The 19,937-nt window shown below is 34.8% G+C and overlaps 1 protein-coding gene across 3 annotated transcripts in view; it reads left to right on the top strand.

Annotated features, from left to right (window-relative positions):
• arhgef15b (Rho guanine nucleotide exchange factor 15b) overlaps window positions 1-18,532 on the top strand; it is a 36,807-nt gene extending 18,275 nt beyond the window's left edge. For all 3 annotated transcript variants that reach the window (XM_021472529.3, XM_009306724.5, XM_021480307.3), the window contains 14 exons: window positions 885-1,634; window positions 4,309-4,354; window positions 4,449-4,516; window positions 4,672-4,925; window positions 5,692-5,852; window positions 6,166-6,318; window positions 6,549-6,678; window positions 9,559-9,633; window positions 10,105-10,197; window positions 12,360-12,517; window positions 13,509-13,670; window positions 15,236-15,321; window positions 15,453-15,557; window positions 17,328-18,532. In XM_021472529.3, the coding sequence (XP_021328204.1) occupies window positions 885-1,634; window positions 4,309-4,354; window positions 4,449-4,516; window positions 4,672-4,925; window positions 5,692-5,852; window positions 6,166-6,318; window positions 6,549-6,678; window positions 9,559-9,633; window positions 10,105-10,197; window positions 12,360-12,517; window positions 13,509-13,670; window positions 15,236-15,321; window positions 15,453-15,557; window positions 17,328-17,491 (2,405 nt within the window). In that variant the 3' untranslated portion in view covers window positions 17,492-18,532. The remainder of the gene's footprint in view (window positions 1-884; window positions 1,635-4,308; window positions 4,355-4,448; window positions 4,517-4,671; window positions 4,926-5,691; window positions 5,853-6,165; window positions 6,319-6,548; window positions 6,679-9,558; window positions 9,634-10,104; window positions 10,198-12,359; window positions 12,518-13,508; window positions 13,671-15,235; window positions 15,322-15,452; window positions 15,558-17,327) is intronic.
• The last annotated feature ends 1,405 nt before the right edge of the window (window positions 18,533-19,937 follow it).

Below are 19,937 nucleotides of genomic sequence, written 5' to 3'. Positions count from 1 at the left end.
CCTGCTCTTAGCTGCTCTATTGTGCAGTCTATTTTAGATCCTCAAAATAGCAATGTGCCAGCTATGCGCCTCAACATACTTCCTTTTTTAGATCAGAACCCCTATGGGCACACTTTTGAGCGCAAATGCATTTGCTATTTAAACCACGTGGTGCAAAACGTCAAAATGACAAGCTAAGACTAGCAAACAACATTTGTGTCGCGCCTTGCACCGCATTGCGTTGTTTATGTTAAGTCCCATAAAGAGACAAATCACAATAATAAAAAACACAATCCAGCATGCTTCATAATAACTTCATGAATAGTACAAAAAAAGGATGGTGAAATGCTAAAATGTGAGGCTGTAAAACCTTTTTGCCTCAGGAACAAAGGTGAATTTATATCTGTTAGAAAAGCATGTGATGCTTCTAAACCTTCTTCCAGGGGGCAACATCACAAAAAAGGCTTTAGAGGATGAGAATCATCTCCTATCAAACTTTGAGTTTTCCTTTTTGCTCTTCCTGAAGAGGCAAACCAAAAATCTTGGAGCAAGTCTTGACTAAGTTTTAAAGGCTATTTTTGTCTCTCACGGAAAGTGAGGAGAACCAGCATAAAAAGGAAAAGCTTAATGTACTCTCAATATAGGTAGTATAAAAAGTTCTCAGTGTATTTTTTCTACTCAAAAAAGTTTCCTAAGAAAATACTTTCTCACACTTTTCTTCTTACTTATGCAGCTTTTACTAAACAGCTTTTTTATTTATCAAAGTCTGGCAATCATTTTGCTTTACCATAAATGTGACAGATTTTATATATATATATATATATATATATATATATTTTTTTTTTTTTTTAACAGAAAGTTCAGTCATGTTGAAATTTCTGATTAAAATCTATGTTCTCTTCCAGCTCCAGATGGAAAAGAGGGCAGCAAACAGCGATCGGAACGTGAATCCAGCCCCCTTCCTGAACCTCAGTGTGAGAAAAACTGTGGCTGTATGTGCCACCAGCAAAGGCCTGGCATGAAGCTCATATGGGTGCCAATAAGCGAGCCAAGTGACGAAGAAGAGGAAGAGGAGGTACTGTCCAGCAGCACGGAAGATCAAAACACAAGTCTAGCAGAAGCAGAAAACGAAGAGACGTTCAAAGAGGAGCCGGTGTCTTTCAGTAAATCATTAGATGTAGTGGAGACCAAGCAGAAGGCACCTCAAATGAAGAATTTTCTGGCGGCTCGTAACCTCATAGAGCAACAGCTGAGGAGGAAATCAGACCCGGGACCTCCAGCACTGATCACCTCTGTTATCCCGTTTCCTCAGACTCCCATAAACGTTTCAAATGTCCAGACACTAGAGGTTCCAGAGGAGTCAATCTATGACGTTAGCCTGGAGGTGGTTACTCCACCCAGACCTCAAAAACATGCAGACACTGGGACTGGCAAGGACAGCCCTCCAGCGATTCCTCCTAGAATGCCTTTGGATAACAGGTGTCCTCAAATTATTCTGCCTCCGTCTTTAGCACGTCCTGCCTCGCCTTTGATGCCCCCCAAAAAGCGCAGCCCACCTGCCAGTCCTCGACTGCAGAGAACGCCACCGCCTCCCCCTCCAGCCAAAACCTATGAGAATGGCAGACGCTTCAGCAACTACTCACTCAAGTCTATAGGTACACTTTACAGGCATTTAAAGGCAGTGTAGTTAAAATGCATGTCTCTTAGTTAAGAAAAGTTCACCCAAGTAAATTATTTATGTTATAAATATTACTGTTATACTACTCTGTAATTCATGTTACACGGCCCAATTTTGGTCAAAATGTTCCTTTCTGCATTCCAGATTGTTGATAATTTCCCTTATGCCAATCAGACTTATCGTTTTTGAATAATTTTTTTAAATATTACATTTTAATAATCCGGGCATATAAAAAAGTTATACAAGCCCCAAATTTGCCCAAAATCAGTGTTCTGCATTAGATTTTGTTGCTATATTCTTTTCAGGTTCATCAGACTTGTAGTTTTCAAATAAATTATTTTTAAGGAATATTTTTTCTAAACTATGGCAAGCCATAAGCTCCATGACTTAAGCCTGATTTATACTGGCGCCTGGCGCCGCTTCGCGCACCTCTGCTGACTGTGCACGCACCTCACAAAATGGACGAGATATTTGACGCATTCGCCGTTGTTATATTCTTTAAAATGATAGGGGGCCGGCAAAAGAAACCCACCTAAAATCAGACGGATAAACAGAAAAGTAGGACGTTTCTGGAACTTCTTTAACATCATTATTATAATTCAGATTTTTAAACTTATTATTTTTTATATTTTTATAAATTATTTTAATGATTATATAGATTTTTAGGCCGGGGCTTGAAACAGCGACCTTCTTGCTGTGAGAAGACATCGCGACCCACTGTGCCACCATGCCTCCTACTAATAATAATAAGCCCAAAAATAATTAAATGAATACTCCCAATAATATTAATGGTACATTTTGAATTTTAATAGTAGTTTTGAATATTTTCTCATTGTTAGATTACATTCAGTTGCTGAAAGTTCAGTTGGAAAAACTAAACGCTTCACTGGCGAGAAAACAGTTAAACAGACATCTGCACATGGATACAGAATTAGCCTCCTCCATTCTGCCTCTTTACTTTCTCTTTACTTTTACTCTATATTTTACTCCTTTACATTTGTGAATAAAGAAACGGTGTTGTACACACTCCACTGAAGACATTCATTAGCCTACTTATTTAATTTCATTTATTAAGTTCAAAGATTGGTTTCAAAACATTTTGCTAAATCCAGTTCTAATTTTCAGCAAACGAGTAAATGAACAACTGAAAAAACTGAGTTAAATCCAAACACACCTGCTATGCCTCATATGGTGATGCAGACATCTCTAAAACCTGACAGGTGGACAAATCTAAACTGGTTTTGATTCAAGGAAATATAAATATGCATATAATAATTAATACTACTACTAGTAATAATAATAACATTATACAAATGCTATTTTTTATCAATAAAGTGAAAAAAGGCATGGAGACACGAAGAAGGCCTTTAATCTTTTAATTTCTTTTCATATGTAAAGATATTTGTGTATTGCTGTACATTCTGCTTCCAGAGAAACTGCAAAGGTTCAACTGAAATATGATCAAATCATGGATAAAAACATCTAACATATTTGAAGCAAAAAACGGAATAATGGCATAAAAAGGGAATTCTCATTCATATCTGCTATTAGTTGTAACAGTCGTATTGTTCTAGTTACAGTTTACATCAGAAAGCATCTTTTGCAGAAGATCTTCATTTGTGTTTGACAAAGAAATTACTGGTGCCGTTTTTGCACACATGCAACTAGCGTGTTTGGTTTGACATACAACAATGTATGTTTTAAATGTTCGTTAAGATCTGTTGCTCAATATACATCATAAGACATTTTTAGTTTGTGACAGTTGTTGCAAATTAAATTAAAAATCCTAAATCAAAAAGAGGTTTAATCCGAACGTAACAAGATAACAGGGATTAAAAATATAATCCCTGCTACCCCCGTGCTCTCTCTCCACAAAATATAAACCAAAAACACAACCACTAAGAATTAACAAGAAAATATGAATTATTTACAGAAAATAAGGAGCAAAAACAACATTGGGAGGGGTTCAGCCAAAATAAATGACATTAAATGAACCTAACTAAATTAGAGTAAACATAGATAAGAAAATAAAATACAGAAAACTTACCTCTCGACTAACAACACAGGAGAAAATGAAAATAATAAACAGAAGGCACCAAACCTCCCTACCATGCACCTAGCCAGACAGGGAGACAGAAAACCGGGTTTCTCTCATTAGAATGTGCAACTTTACATTGGCTTCTCACAAAACGCCATATAAGAGACATCAGCAACAAACACTCATTTTTATTACTTAAGCAATGTCTCCACAGAGAATTAACGAGTGGGGAATCGAGAGAGAGCAGGGAGCCACCGAATCAATGCTCTCTGAGGTTTTAAATACAGCCACCACCAATCCAAGCGCCAATCACGATCCGCCGTAATCCGCTGCACCTGCGAATAATTCACAATGAGAGCAAGAGAGAGAGAAAGAGAGGGAGAGAGAGAGAAAGACAGATAAAACACCACACACACATATTACAACAACTACTTGTGACACACTACTTGAGAAAAAAACAAGCCTTATTCTTCTTTGGTTTGGAGTTTTGAACAGAACTAAACTACATGTGTTGACAGTTAACACAGCTTAAGTGTTTTAGACCTATTATTGTTGATTATCTCTTTGTGTCTGTTTTATGGTACTTGATTTCTTTCATCTTTTCTATCAACAGATGAGAATGACAGCACAGAGGGGGAAAAAAGTGGATCCAATGAGAAGTAATCCCCCCATTCTTTCTTCTCATTTCTCTTTGAAGCTTTAATATTGCAGTCACACAATTGTAATCTTTTAAAATCTCAATGTCTGTTTCAGCATCAGACCTCCACGAATCGCTACACGTCGACAAAAGTCTGTTGATCTAGAAGCTGAAATGTCTGATGGTATAATTTTCAAATGTATATAGTAAATTTAAGCCTCAAAGTATTTGTTTCATATGATATTGTGTGCAATATGTGAGCAAAAATTCACAATAAGTACATTTTTGAATATTTGAGTATCACTCTTCATTTATTGCCATATTTTCTGGCCCTTACAGAGCTGTATCAGTTTTACACAGAAACATATGTACACAAGGAGATCAGGAGGACGGTGTGTCGCAACATCAGTAAGACCAGCGCAGACTTCCAGATGAGCTCACAAATCACCACCAGCCCAGAGAAAGGAGAAAAGGGTCCCAAATCCAGTGAATCCCAAAGTCTTAAGCAGAATAATTTATGGCGTGAACAGTCTGCAGTCCGGGACAGCGGCGTCCTGGAAAAACTGAGCCCAGAAGAGTGCAAGTACCAGGAGGTAAGCAGAAATGTGCTGGAGAATGGTTTTTCAGTTTAAATCCCAGCTGAAGGCAGCATTCCCACTTTTTATGTTTTGCCTGGGGTTAACAATGAATCTTGGGTATGCTCGTGTTTAACACTGCACAATCACAGTGTTTTCCCTACCACTATGTATTAAGGGAGCACCTTTAAACATAGTGGTAGCAAGCAAAATTTCGCACACTTGTAATACATAAACGCGATCTCGACTTGTAATACTGCGCTCACGACATTTGTAAAATAACGCCGTAAGTAGTTGGTAGATCTGTGTAAAAGGCCTGCCGCCACAGCTGGATAAATCGTATAGGAAACTATGAGCTCAGATCAATGCTTTGTGTTTAAAAGTTTGTTTTGTGGGATACTTACATGTTCAAACTTGATTTAATTTTGAGAAATTTGTGCAGTACATAAACTGTCTTTTAGAGGTTAAATGAAGAACCAAACGGTATGAGCGGTGTGAAATATTATAAGAGCAATAAAGTAAATAATAATAATAATTAATATGAAAACTTAGCCTTACCATTAGCTATTTCAGCCTGAGCATACACACTTTCATCTTATATAAGAAGCAAAACAGGGTTTGGCTTGGTTAGTACTTGGATGGGACAGCAGGGAATAAGCCAATGAAAAGTGTGTAAAAAAATATGAGCTATTTCTGCACATGTAAACATTTAACATTTTGTTGAAAATTTACAGAGTAAATGGCATTTATTAATACTTTTGTTTTCTTTTTTCTATGTGTGCAGAGCATGTTTGAGGTGATTACATCAGAGATGTCATATTTGCGATCTCTGCGTGTGCTAACAGAGCATTTTGTGGAGTCAAGTGAACTGAACGAGACGCTCATTATCATGGACAAAAAAACTCTCTTCTCAAACATTATTCGCATCCAAGAAGTCAGTGAAAGGTGAGCGTCTTTCAGTGTGCAGTAATGACATTTGCAGTTTGGATATGCTGAAACAGCACTTCCAGAGCGGCACAAATTAGTTTACCTTTCATAAAGAAACCCAATAGACTACATTTGCAATACATTTTAATGTAATGCCACAAAGGATTTGCCAGGTGTAACACATCGAAATTTGCTGAGATGGCAGCGTTTGATGTTAATTATTTTTAAAAAGTCTCAGGATGAATCAACTAAAAGTCCAGGTCTCTGAAAAATGCTGTATTTCCTGTTAAACAAGTTCTCTACACATACCTGTTGTCTATTGACATTGCAGGTTTCTGAAGGACCTGGAGGAGCGTTTAGATGAGAATATAATCATTTCTGACATCTGTGACATCATCCATTATCATGCTCAACATCATTTCCCGGCATACATCGACTATGTACGCAACCAGATTTATCAGGAAAAGACCTACAGTAATCTAATGTAAGAAAAACATACATCAGCACTCAAAAACAAAGACTCAGATGATTTCTTAAAATAATTTTAGCATTTTTTGTATGTATACTGTAGACAACCTTTGAAGTGAATCAAAAAACCTTTCAAAATTGTCCTTGGACAAGAATGGATGCTGAAATGGATGATACAGTAAAAGGTGTTGATCCACTTCAAATGTTGACTACTGTATTAAACTCACTGACCAACATCTGTCACAGGCAAACAAACACTCAGTTTGCGACAGTGATCACCCGACTGCAGGAATCGCCCAAGTGTCAACGACTGCCCTTCATGTCCTTCCTGCTGCTTCCCTTCCAGAGAATCACGCGCATTAAAATGCTCATCGAGGTGAGTGAATGATTGACTCATTAATGGACAACAGGCAGGTTTACAGAAGTAATACCTTATTCACAATGAATAAACCATTGTTTCTCTGTGCCCAATGATGCTTATGGGTTATGGGAGATCCAATAAACAACCAATTTCAAGACTTTAAACTAAATATTGAACTGGGCAAAATAAAGTGTTATTATTCTCCTTACACAGTTCATCCATTCAATATAAAAGGTCCTGTGAATTCCTTTTAAATGTGCAATAGTTCTTTAAAATTTACAACCATTTTAAAACCAACTAAAACATGAAGACAGACAAAGCCCCTCCCCTTAAATGAAAGAGCAAATAGCATTTTGTTGTTATTGCAGCTCTGCCAGTGACTGAACTGAAGGGCATCAAATCAGAAGCTTCATGTAGGGGGTGGGGACAGGTCAGATACTATAGAGCATTCGATTGGTCTGAATATTTGATGAGAAAAAATAAAAAAATAAAAAAATAAATTATTTACGCAGAAGTGAGAGGCTGGAAACTTTGGATGTTTATATCTTCTAAATGAGAATTTTGTCACTGTTTTGGAGCACACTAGCTTATAGATATCATTAATACAAACATAATGCACTAAAATGTATTAAAACAATTATTCTAATTTCACAGTATCTTTAAAAGGAAGCTTTTAGGGATTAGCAGTTTCATTTACCATGAATAATTCAAAAACTGAAGTCTTTCTGCAGTAATATTGTGAAAATATTGAATCTTACTGTACTGAAGGGAATACAAAAAGAACAAAATAATCTGATAAACCAAAACATGGTGAACTCTTTAGCCACAGATGCTTGTGATACGAATGTCATGATAAAATACTAAGTGTAATGTTATTTTCATTTCACGTAGCTCTCACTTAGTTTTTATTATGGATGAGAGCTACGTTTTGCTTTGGCCTTTATTTTTATTCATCATGAAAATACTATTTGGCCACATTTAAAAGTACAGAAATGTTAGTAATTACTGGCACATTTTAAAGTAATGTTGAGTAATGTGCATTGACCCTGTAAACAAATAAATTTAACTAGTGAAAAACGTTGATATATTTTGAGCTGTTGAGAGTTCTGAGATTGCTGATGGATCGTTCAAGCTTTTGTTCAATCCATTTCACCAATCGGAGAGCAGAGATGAACAAAGCATGACAAAAGCAGGACCTTTAGCTCCACCCACTTCCACAATAATATTATTAGCCCCCTAAAGATTTCTTTTTTCAGATGGCTACAGATCAAACCACTGCTATGTAAGTCCTCGTTAACCTAATTAACTTAGTTACAGTAGGTCCTAAAAATGCACTTTGAGCTGAATACAAGTATCTTGCAAAGCAACTAATAAAATAATCTATTCTGTCATGATGGCAAAGCCAAAATAAGTGGCTATTTAGAAATTATTTATTATGAATATTAGTTAAAAAAAACTTCTCTCTCTCTGTGTATATGTAAATAAATAAAGAAATATTTTTTAAAAAGTTTTTCTCTTTTTTTAACATTTCCCAAATTATGTTTAACGAGGCAAGGAAAGAGTATATTAAAGAGTAATATTTTTTCTTCTGGAGAAAGTCTTATTTGTTTCATTTTTTTTTAAATAAAAAAAAAAAATGTTTAATGTCAATATTATTAGCCCCTTTAAGCTATATTTTTTCTCGATTGTCTACGAAACAAACCATCATTATACAATAACTTGCCTTATTACCCTAACCTGCCTAGATAACCTAATTAACCAAGTTAAGCCTTTAAATGTCACTTTATGCTGTACAGTAGTGTCTTGAAAAATATTTAGTCAAATATTATTTACTGTCATCATGGCAAAGATAAAATAAATCAGTTATTAGAAATGAGTTACATATATTTATATATGTATACCAATACATACAGTGCTCAGCATAAGTGAGTACATCTCATTTTTTAAATATTTTTTATTTATTTTTCAGTGACTATAGGTCAAATATTTTGCTTTATTTTGAACAAAACAGTTATTAAAGCAATATATTTGTTTAAATAGCATTTTAGTCACTAAACATTTTTTGAAATTAAAACATAATACATTTAAATTAAAGTGAAATATAGCACCAACAAAAAATTACAAACTGCATTTTTTTAGACAAAATGTTATATTGTTTTGCTTCTTTTGATTTATTTTTTATTTTTAAAAATAAATGTATTTACTATTTTTCCCTAACATATAAATTTAGTGCTAATTTTTGTAATGTTATTATAAATTATATTGGTTGATAAGCTCCAGATTTGGCTTTAGTACTGACTAATCTAATGTATATGCAAGAATATAATATTGTATAATGTTCAATAAAAAATAATGATAATAAAAAATAGATTTACTTTTATACACTGAGCACTCTATATGTGGTTATACAAATGTAAAATAAAAATGTATTAAAAGCGAGGTGTACATATTAGTCCTGGATTTCTTTGTCTTTGTAATATTCAATAATAAGTAAAGAAAAAGTACACAAAAAGCCCCAGAACAGTCAGTTAATCATCAAAATTATTTCTCAATTACTTCTACAGCAGTCTACTACATCTCACAATCTCAATTTAATAATAATGGCAGCCATTTTCACACACTTATTCTAGAATTGTATTTTGTCACATTCTCTTATATTTCATGTCTGATTTTCATAGCTGCAAATCAAAGTTTGTCATGCTGTGTTTCTCCTGGCTGGTTGGTTTAATTTCTTACAATGTTTTAACAAACGCATTTATTTAATAGGAAAATGAATGGGAGAACCAGCGGAGCATAAAATTAGTTCATTGTTTTTGTCTCCACAATTATTTATGCACTGCAAACCATAACGTGCCCGTAATATGCACAAAATACAGATTTTCCTCTTTCTTCCAGAACATCCTGAAGAGAACGGCTGTTGGGACGGATAAGGAACAAACCGCGTCTAAAGCTCTGGACTCTGTCTCCAAGGTAAACATCCCAAGGTCAAAGTAAATGATGCGCCTTGTTTTTTCCTCTCATTATAAAGTCACTTCTGGCCCGCCGTTTCATGATCAGACTGGACCTCATTGTTCTTGAAATAGCCTGTTAGAGAGAAAGATTAAAGGAAAATGCGGAGAGTGGAAAACAAGGTTAAATCCTGGTCTTCTGACTACAAATGACATTTTTAACGTTATATAAGCCCGCTGTCTTGTTATGGAGTAAAAAACAAAACAAAAAAAGCTAGCAAAGTGAATTTTTTAGCGGTAGAAATATTCTGAATTCATTGACTCCTTTAATTATAATTTTTTAGGATAGAACCAAAATAAGTGTTGTCTTGCTGTTCTTTATTCGGATTCGTCTGTGTGCATTAAAGGAATGCTTTGCTGTAGCTGTGAATTATTTATGACTGATTTGTTGTCACATAGGATTTTAAATAACTTGTCACACCTGTCCTGACAGATTATTGAAGAATGTAATACTCAGGTTGGAAAAATGAAGCAGATGGAGGAACTGATTCAGATTAATGGTATGCTGGAATTCGACAAACTAAAGGTGAGCTGCTGATTCATTGTATTTAATGGCATGTATTGTTGGTGCATTTGGTCATTTTAGCATCGATATCGCAATGTTTGCATCTGCAATAGTCACATCGCAAGATTTGCAATGTTGAGTCTGAAATATGGTTGACCAGGAGCCTCTGAACACATGTGATTTGTAGAGTTCACATGTGTTTTTAAAGCAGAACATTTGAGCACAAAAATGATGATGTATGGAGGTGTAAAAAAGATTTATTTTATATAATTATTTGTACAAAAATAAAAGTTTTTCTTATTCAGAATTTTTTGTCTTGTTTTTAGTTCAAATATCTACATATTAAAGTGAAAAGAAAAATATTTTTCTTACCACATTGGCAGATAATTTAGCTTCTTTTACGGAAAAAGATTATTTCTTCTTAAGGTGAAAACAACAATATTTTTATTTGATTTAAGAACTTTTAGATATATAGAGTCACCAGAAAACCATCAAATGGTGCTATTCAAACCATCTTTTCATATTGCAATATTTATTGCTGAACAATAAAATATTGCGATATCAGATTTTTCCAGTATCATTCAGCCCTATTACAAATTAGTTTATGAATTGCGAAATCTTAAAACCTCATGTAGTCCAGCATGATCAGGAAATGTCTTTTCTTTTTGATTAAAAAAATATTTATTTATTTATTTACCAGTTATATCTGAAACATATTACTTATGTTTGTAGCATTTTTATGTCACTATTTAAATTTGTGCTTCCTTGCTAGGGAATAGTATAAGAAAACCTTTTGAAAATTGTTAACTCTTTGGGCTCCATTTTAACAATTTAGGTGCAAAGTCTAAAGCACATGGCGCGAAAACATTAAGGGCGTGTCCGAATCCACTTTTGCTATTTGAAGGACCGAAAAATACGCTCTGCACCCCAGAGCATGGTCTAACAGAGTTGTGCCTATTCTCTTAATGAGTTTTGGGTGTGTTTTAAGTCTAATGTGCATAAAACCAATCAGTGTCTCATGTCACATTCCCTTCAAGAGTCAGTTGCATCACACCATGGCACATTTGCTATTTACATGGCGGACTTTGTAAACAAACAACTGAATGCTTTACTAGCGAGACAACAATTTAACAGATGATCTGTGCGAAGACAAATAATGAGCCTCCTTCATTCGGCCTACTTACTTTTACTCTTTACTTTACTCCTTTACATTTGTGGATAAGGAAACAGTGTTGTACGCACTCCACTGAAGACATTAGCCAACATATTAAGTTTAGTTTGTTAAGTGCAAATATTTGTTTCAAAACTATTTCTAAATTCAGTTCTAATTTCCAGCAAATGAATAAATGAACAATAATAACGCAGTGTAGTCAAAAAATTATATCCAAGAGTTATATCCAAACGTGCATTCTATATCCCGTATAGTGATGCATACATCTCCAAAACTCGACAGGTGGACAAAACTAAACTTGATTTTATTCAAATAAATATAAATATGCATAGAATAAATAATACTGCTAATAATAATAACATTTTACAAATGTAAATTATCATGAATAAATTAAGCAATTTGTACGCATTTTGGAACTCTACTGACCCCTTTCAGTTGGTCAGTGGTGCTGTCTATTTCTTAAAACATCAATGTACCAACAATGCGCCTTATCACACCTCCTTTATAGACTGGCACACCCATGAGTCCACAAAGTGGTGCAAATGGATTTGCCATTTAAACAACGTGGTGCAAAACGTAAAAATTAGGTTCTGCGCTCGTCTGAAAATAGCAACAAATCACAACATAACACGTCTTGCACCTTATTGCGCCTGGTGTGTGATAGGGCCCATATTTTTTATGAATTTTCGTTTTTGGGTGAACTATCCCTTAAAATGATATGCAATTGAAGTAGTAAATTCCACAGGGAGTTATTTAATTGTCTTGTTGCACTTTTTAAAAGTGTTACTTTTGACAAATTCATCTTGATAAATAAAATGTGTTTTTTTTTTAAAAAAAAATTATTGAAAGCTTTTGAATGTTGACATACATATAACTATTTTATTAAAAAACCCAAATCCACAAAAAAACAAACAAACATTTTGAAGATTTGATTGTATTACAAATGCATTATATGTTTATGTGTATTAGTTGAAATATTGTTTCATCATTGATATATATATTATATATTCAGGCAGTGCCAATTATATCTCAAACACGTTATTTGGAGAAACAAGGAGAGGTGCTGGAAGTAAATAAAGGAGGAACGTTCTTGGGCAACCTGCGCCCCAAATTCACCCCCGTCTACCTCTTTCTTTTCAATGACCTACTTGTCATTGCCACCAAGAAAAGGTAAAATGCTGGAAAAACCTGTCTGTTATGCTTTCACTTTGTCTCTTTCATCTTGGTCTAAGCAAATTCTTGAGCATACATCAGGTTTATGTGTGCAGTGCACTCCACTAATATTTTGGTAAATATTTGTAATACAAAATGCCTTTAATTAACTTTTGCAGAAAATATAAACAAAATAGCTCTACTTTCATCAAGAGTAAACAAATGGCAGCACAGCGCACTATCAAAAAGAAAGGTCACACTTTATTTTGATGGTCCGTTTGTTGAATGAAGTTACATTGCATCTACATGCCAATTAAGTAGACTGTTAGGTTGTGGTTAGGGTTGGGGTCAGGGTTAGGGTTAGTGTAAGTTGACATTGTTTCTTGACACAATGTTTCTTATAGTCAGTTAAATGTCTGTTGAAGGAGCAGTATCAACAGATATTAAGCAGACAGTCTACTAATACTCAACTGGACCATCAAAATAAAGAGTTACCAAAAACTCTTTATCCCTGTGAAATTATATAAGCAAAATATTTCTGAAGTAAAAATGATGTCACGTTTTTATAGTATACCACATTGATTATCATAGTAAGTTGTTCAACCATGACCTCCTTTTACACATGGCTTCATATATGAGGAAATATATAGGCAAATATCCCTCAGGCATTCATCACACATGAGTAAGAGCAAAAAAAATCATGTAGAGCTTCACAAAAACCAAAGGGGTTATTAGAAAAAAGGCTAAAACACTGAAAATGTTTCTAAAACTTCTGAAATCTTCCGTCATCAATCATCATCAGTTTTATTAAATTCATATTTTGAGCAAAAGATTAAAAGGTTAACCAATAAAGACCAAGTCGAGGTCCAATATTAGCGGAGGGCACTGTAATACTTTATTTATTGTCTATTTCTATAAAAAGTAACACACCTGATTTCATTTAATGGACATTTGATTTCTGAATGGGACTGTACTAATGTACTTGTGTCTCTGTTTCTGTGTGCTGCAGTGCTGAGCGGTATGTGGTGCTGGATCATGCCCATCGTTCGCTGGTCCAGGTGCAGTCATATGAGAACTCAGCTGTGCCCAACATAGAGCACTGCTTCTGTCTGACGCTGCTGGAGAATCACCAGGGACGACAGATGGAGAGAATCATGAAGGCTCCCTCACAGTGCGTGAAGTTATAAATAAACCTACAGTATACTATTCATTTGATTCATCCACTATACATTTTTAGTCTGATAATTTAAGCATGTTTCAAATTTAAATACACTTGTCATTTTATATACAGTGTATCCGGAAAGTACTTATAGCGCTTCACTTTTTCCACCTTTTTTTTGTTACAGCCTTATTCCAAAATTGATTAAAGTGAAAAAAGATTGTTTGTACATAAATATTCACAGCCTTTGTTGTGAAGCTCTAAAATGAGCTCATGTACCTTCTGTTTCCGCTGATCATTCTTGAGATGTTTCAGCAACTTAATTGAAGTTCACCTGTGGTAAATTCAGTTGATTGGACATGATTTGAAAAGGCATACACCTGTCTATATAAGGTCCCGGGGTTGACAGTGCATGTCAAAGCACAAATCAAGCATGAAGACAATGGAATTGTCTGTAGACAATGTGGAAAATGTGAAGCGCTATGAATACTTTCCGGATGCACTGTATATTAGGGCTGCAAGACATTGGAAATGTTAAATTTTTATGCGATAAATACTGTCATATGTATATGCTGTTTCACAAGGATGGCTTTGAATAGCACAGTCTAACAGTATTCAAGTACAGACATTGACTTCGTCTTGTTTCTTGTCCAAATATCTCAAATTTATGTATCATGGCAAGTAAAAATATTGTTTTGTTTTCACTTTCAGAAGAAATAAGAGTTTTTCCTTAAACAAGCTAAATTATCTGGCAAATAAATCTTTTTTCGCTTTGAAATTTAGACATTTGTATTAAGTTTTGGAACAATTTTATTTAAGAAACATCTTTTTCATTGTTGCATAAATTGTAAATATTTCATATCAATAATTGAATACAATAGATCTTTGTTATACCTCCAAACATCATAATCTTTTGTGCCTAAATGTTTAAACTCTCTTGAAATGCTCAGTCGCAGGCCTTAAAACACATGCAACCCCAAGATGGTTTCCATAACTCTCACTCTAATATGGTTAAACCTAGCTGTGACTATAAATTGCATGTGTTCAGTAGCTCCTTGTTGAATATAATTCAGACTCAACATTGCAGATTTTGCAATGTGACTATTGCAGATGCGCACATTGCAATATTGATGCTGAAACGATATATTGTGCAGTCTCCCTAGCAGTGAAATAGTGTCTCCGGGTTCAGCTGTACTTCAGTGTCAATGAAAGACTGTCCAGCAAACTCCCATGCTGTGAATTGTGCACAGTTGTCTACTTTTTAAGTAGTTGGAGCATTTTAATTACTCGCCCTTGCTTCGTTTGTATAGTATTCTTTTACGACATAGCGCATATGAGATAAATGACATCAGTACGTAATAACAGGTGATGATCTATTAATGAACCGATAGGATTGTCCATGTTTGCATTGCAATGCATTGAAGAAACAATTAATTTAGGATATACATTTTAGGATAAATGGATATGGTAGCTTTATAGAATACATAGGGCCAGGAATATTATACTCAGTCAGGCTGTAAAGATATATGCTGCTTTTAATGATACATAAGTCATGTATCTTTTATCTCACCAATTAGATCTGACTCACAAAGATGGTTGGCAGTGTTTCCAAATCCTGACGACCCCAAAAATGATCAAGAAGAAGTCATATATGAAGACTGGGGTAAGTTTTTGTCCCAGTTGCTCAGGATTTCACTCATGTCCGACATGCTAGTGCTTGACATTGATTTCCATCACATTCTGTTCTCTCTTCCGAAACGTTGCTCTTGAATCACATGTGGTTTTGTATGTCAGATTGTCCTCAGGTGCAGTGTGTGGAGCAGTATGTGGCAAAACAATCGGATGAATTAAATCTGGAGCGCACAGAGATCATCAATGTTATACGCAAAACCAATGAAGGTGTGTAACGATTCACATTCCCTTCACAAGAAGCACACTGTCAGTTTTGAGATTTAGTGATTTAGTTTTTTCTCTCTAAAGGAAAAAGATACTTTCATACATTATTTGCTTGAATATATTTTATTCTACCAAAAACTGTGGAAAATTTCAGTCATATACAGGGTTCACACAGGTCATGGAATTTCTGCAATAACATGGCGTTTCAAAGTTTCTATTCTAAACACTGAAATTGAGAGAATTATATATATTTTATGTCATGAAAGACGTTGAATTTCAGGAATTTTTTCTGTAATTTCAAGTTTAACTTTTCCATTTATTTATTTATTTTTTTACCAGTTTTGTATTGCGTTGTAATAAAAAACACATAAAGTGTAGTCTATATTAGCTGCCATAAATGGTCGCTGACAGAAAATGTAGCTAATTAGGTACAGTAATTGTGAGTTAATTATTAGGTTAGGTTGACATTTTTTAATCTTAAGATTAAGTCTTTTTAGTCTTAGAATTGTGTAAATGAAAAAATATTTAATGTTTTAATCAGTGTTGTATTAATGTCTAAGGGACTAAGCCGAAGGAAAATGAATGCATGTATTAATGCTATTAACATCAAGTCCTGCTTTGTTTTTGGCTTTAAAGTGTCCTAAACAGATGTTTTTTAAGTCAGTGAAAGTCAGGGAATTTGACATTTAGCTTGTATAGCTAAATATATATCTGTTATCATATACACTCACCGGCCACTTTATTAGGCACACCTGACCAATTGCTCGTTAACACAAATTTCTAATCAGCCAATCACACATGGCAGAAACTTAATGCATTTAGGCATGTAGACATGGTCAAGACGAATTACTGCAGTTCAAACTGAGCATCAGCATGGGGAAGAAAGGAGATTTAAGATACTTTGAACATGACATGGTTGTTGGTGCCAGATTGGCTGGTTCTCAGTTTCAGAAACTGCTGATCCACTGGGATTTTCACGCACAACCATCTCTAGGATTCAGAGAGAATAGTTCCTAAAAGAGAACATATGCAGTGAGCAGCAGTTTAAATGCCTTGTTGATGCCAGAGGTCAGAGGAGAATGGCCAGACTGGTTCCAGCTGATTGTTGCTGATCATGTCCAGCCCTTTATGACCACAGTGTACCCATCTTCTGATGACTACTTCCAGCAGGATAACATGCCATGTCAAAGTGCGAATCATCTCAGACTGGTTTCTCGTACATGACAGAGTTCACTGTACTCAAAATGGTCTCCACAGTCACCAGAACTTAGGATGTGGTGGAACGTAAGATTCGCATCATGCATGTGCAGCTGACAAATCTGACAGCAACTGCGTGATGCTACCATGTCAGTATAGACTAAAATCTCTTGGGAATATTTCCAGTACCTTGTTTAATCTATGCCACAAAGGGCAGTTCTGAAGCCAAATGGTGGTCCAACCCAGTACTAGTTAGGTGTACCTAATAAAGTGGCCGGTTAGTGTTTATTTCTTGTATGTTAAGAGAGTCCCAAAATCCTCTCTGTAAAAATCTTTCACTCTGATATAAAATTTTGAATTTTTAACAAATTTTTAGAAATACAAATTCCCCTCATTTGCATATTTGGTTATAATACATTTAGAAAACTTTTTTGTTGTAATTTTTTTATGTAGTCAGTCAAGTGTAGATTCTTGCTGATAACTATTAGTTAATTCATTGTATAACCCTATTCACCTACAGTGTCTTGCCTTAAAATGTTTTTGTTTCTCAGTCTCACCTCTTCTTGTGTTGTTTAGGATGGTATGAGGGGATGCGTTTATCTGATGGACAGAAAGGCTGGTTTCCTGAAGCAAACGTTCTTGAAATCACTAATGAACATGTGCGACGTCGCAACCTCAGAGAGCGATACCGCGTAATACAAGCTGCTGCAGTCGTCGCCAAGACCCGGAGTATGACGTAGACCAAATAACTGCTGAATAGTTTTTTTAAATTCAGGCTTTTGACTCTTTAATAAAATGATTAGATGCTTCTCAAATATCCTATTAAGGATGAGAAATATAATTCTAAATCAGAATTTAATCGAAGAACATTGGAGAGACGGTGTTAAATGTCAAATGTAAAATCTAATTTGCAGACATTTTGTTCAAAAGTTCAGTTGTTTTCAGACCTGCTATGGAATGTACAGTATGTGCTCTCTGAAATGTGTATGTGTAAGCATGTGAGTGAGTGCGTGCTTGCAATATTTAGCTCTTCATTCAAGAATGTTGAACTACTGAAAATCCAGTTAAACAATGCAAGTTGGTTAAAAAAGGCACAGGTCTGAGTCACATGCTAAAGAAAATCACATTCTTATTGGTTGGTTTTGTCCAAAACATCACATGCTGTCGTCTAAATGAGTGACGCAACCTGCATGACTAGTCTATAGTTTTTTTTTTAAATAGTACTGAATGTACACAATTCAGCTGTGTTTTATACTTTTAACAAAAAAGAAAAGCTGTTGGTGCATTAAAGTTTAACTAGGTTTTATTCATTTTTCTATATGGTTGACTTTGTAGAAAAAAATATTGAGATATGCCAAACCCACCCAGAAATAAATAAAAGTGTGTACATATCACTTATCATTATTTACACTTATCATTTCCGAGTTTTCTGTCATCTGTTGAACAGAGAGATTTTTTCACTGCTCTTTTTTATTATTAAAAAGAGTTAAAGTTGAATAACTGATAACTGTATTTACACTTTTGGAGGATTAACCGTTTTAAGAGTGTCACAATATTAAATGCAGTTGTAAGTTATCTGTTGAAGGTAAGAGTTTTCCGCAAATGTTATACTGGAGTGTGTGTGTGTGTGTGTGTGTGTGTGTGTACCCTTTCTTTGAATGCAGTGACACATCTCTTGTTTTGTGAGGCTGTGTTTGTTTGTGTGAGTGTGAAAGAGTGTTTGCAAATGCAGTGAAACTCTATTTGTGATGTAAAAATAAATGATATAGTTTTTGTTGAGAGCAGATGAGTCTGATTAACCACTTTGGATTATGACATGTTTATAGTTAAACATAGGAGAACTGTATAGTCTGTTACACTTTAAAGATGGACCTATGATATTGTCTTTTTTCTGTTCAGTTTTTAATGGAACTTGTTATTGAACCTTTTGTGAAATAGAGAGATACATTTTTTTTTTGCATGTTTAATGTGATACTTTGGAACAGGGGTTCCCAAACTTTTCAGCCCGCAACCCCCGAAATAGCAATGGCTGTGTCTCGCAACCCCAAATATTCTTTAAGGGGGTTATAGATGTTTAAAACTTGCTCACATACCAATAGACCCAAGTCTGTTCCTCATTTAAATTTGAAGAACGCCACTCAGAGACCATTCTCCAAGTTCAGTTGTGGCCTGTATTTATGAAGTTGTTATGAAGTATGTATGAAGTTTAATATTAAACTAATTCGAGTGGAGCACACGCTCATGATTGACCCAGCTGGTCCACAATAGCTAATCACCTCCAATCCTCCAATCAAAGGATCCCAAAGTCACTATATATAAATCCTTATTTCCTTTCTACAACCATCTTCGTCTGAAAGAAACCCCCCTTCCTCCCCTTCTTCCACCTTTATCCAGAATGGGCAAGAATACCACTGGCTCCGGGTCCTCGCCGGGCCATCTGGTATTTCTGTACACAGTTTGCGTGTTCTCCCTGTGTCTGCATGGGTTTCCCCTGGGTTCCTCCTGCTGTCTAAATATGCTCTATATTATTGACAAAATTAGCCGAAGTCTTTTCCTAAATGTCTTATTCTCAGGAAGTTCGCCTTAGCCTAAGAAACAGGGGAGTTTTGAGATCGACCTGAGCTTAAACTCCCCTCGCCCTGCGAAAGGAAGGGAGGCCTGGGCCTTTGGATCCCCTTAGCTCAGGGCTCTTTCCCGGGTCAGCAAGTCAAACAAGCTATTTATAAATCATGAGCTAAGTGTAAACATGAGTGCTACAAATTGAATTATAAAGTACATTTAAGTTTCCCCATTCTAAAAAAACAAAAGAAACAAACATTTTATTACTCTAAAATCTTGTTAATTATAAGTATTATAACTGATGTTAAGAGCATTAATTATAATTGATATAATTGATCCCTATGTTTTAGGAAAATTAATTGAAATGAGGTGCAAACATGTTCACAGATTTGCTAATAATGTTTTCTTAATAACTTAAAACAGCATATTTAATATGTTTATAAAAAATGTTTTGATTTATAAATAAACAAATACAGGCTTCCTCATTCAAAAAAAAATCTTATTACTCAAATATATTGCCAATTAGGCTTATACTTGATGTTACTTAAAATTATGTTAACTATAATGTTAACTTTAATAATGTTAACTACATTTGATATTGATCCTAATATATCTTGAAAATGAACT

This window comes from Danio rerio, chromosome 12 (genome assembly GCF_049306965.1).
Source record: "Danio rerio strain Tuebingen ecotype United States chromosome 12, GRCz12tu, whole genome shotgun sequence".
Classification (NCBI taxonomy): domain Eukaryota; kingdom Metazoa; phylum Chordata; class Actinopteri; order Cypriniformes; family Danionidae; genus Danio; species Danio rerio.
This window is presented reverse-complemented; position numbering and strand designations above follow the sequence as displayed.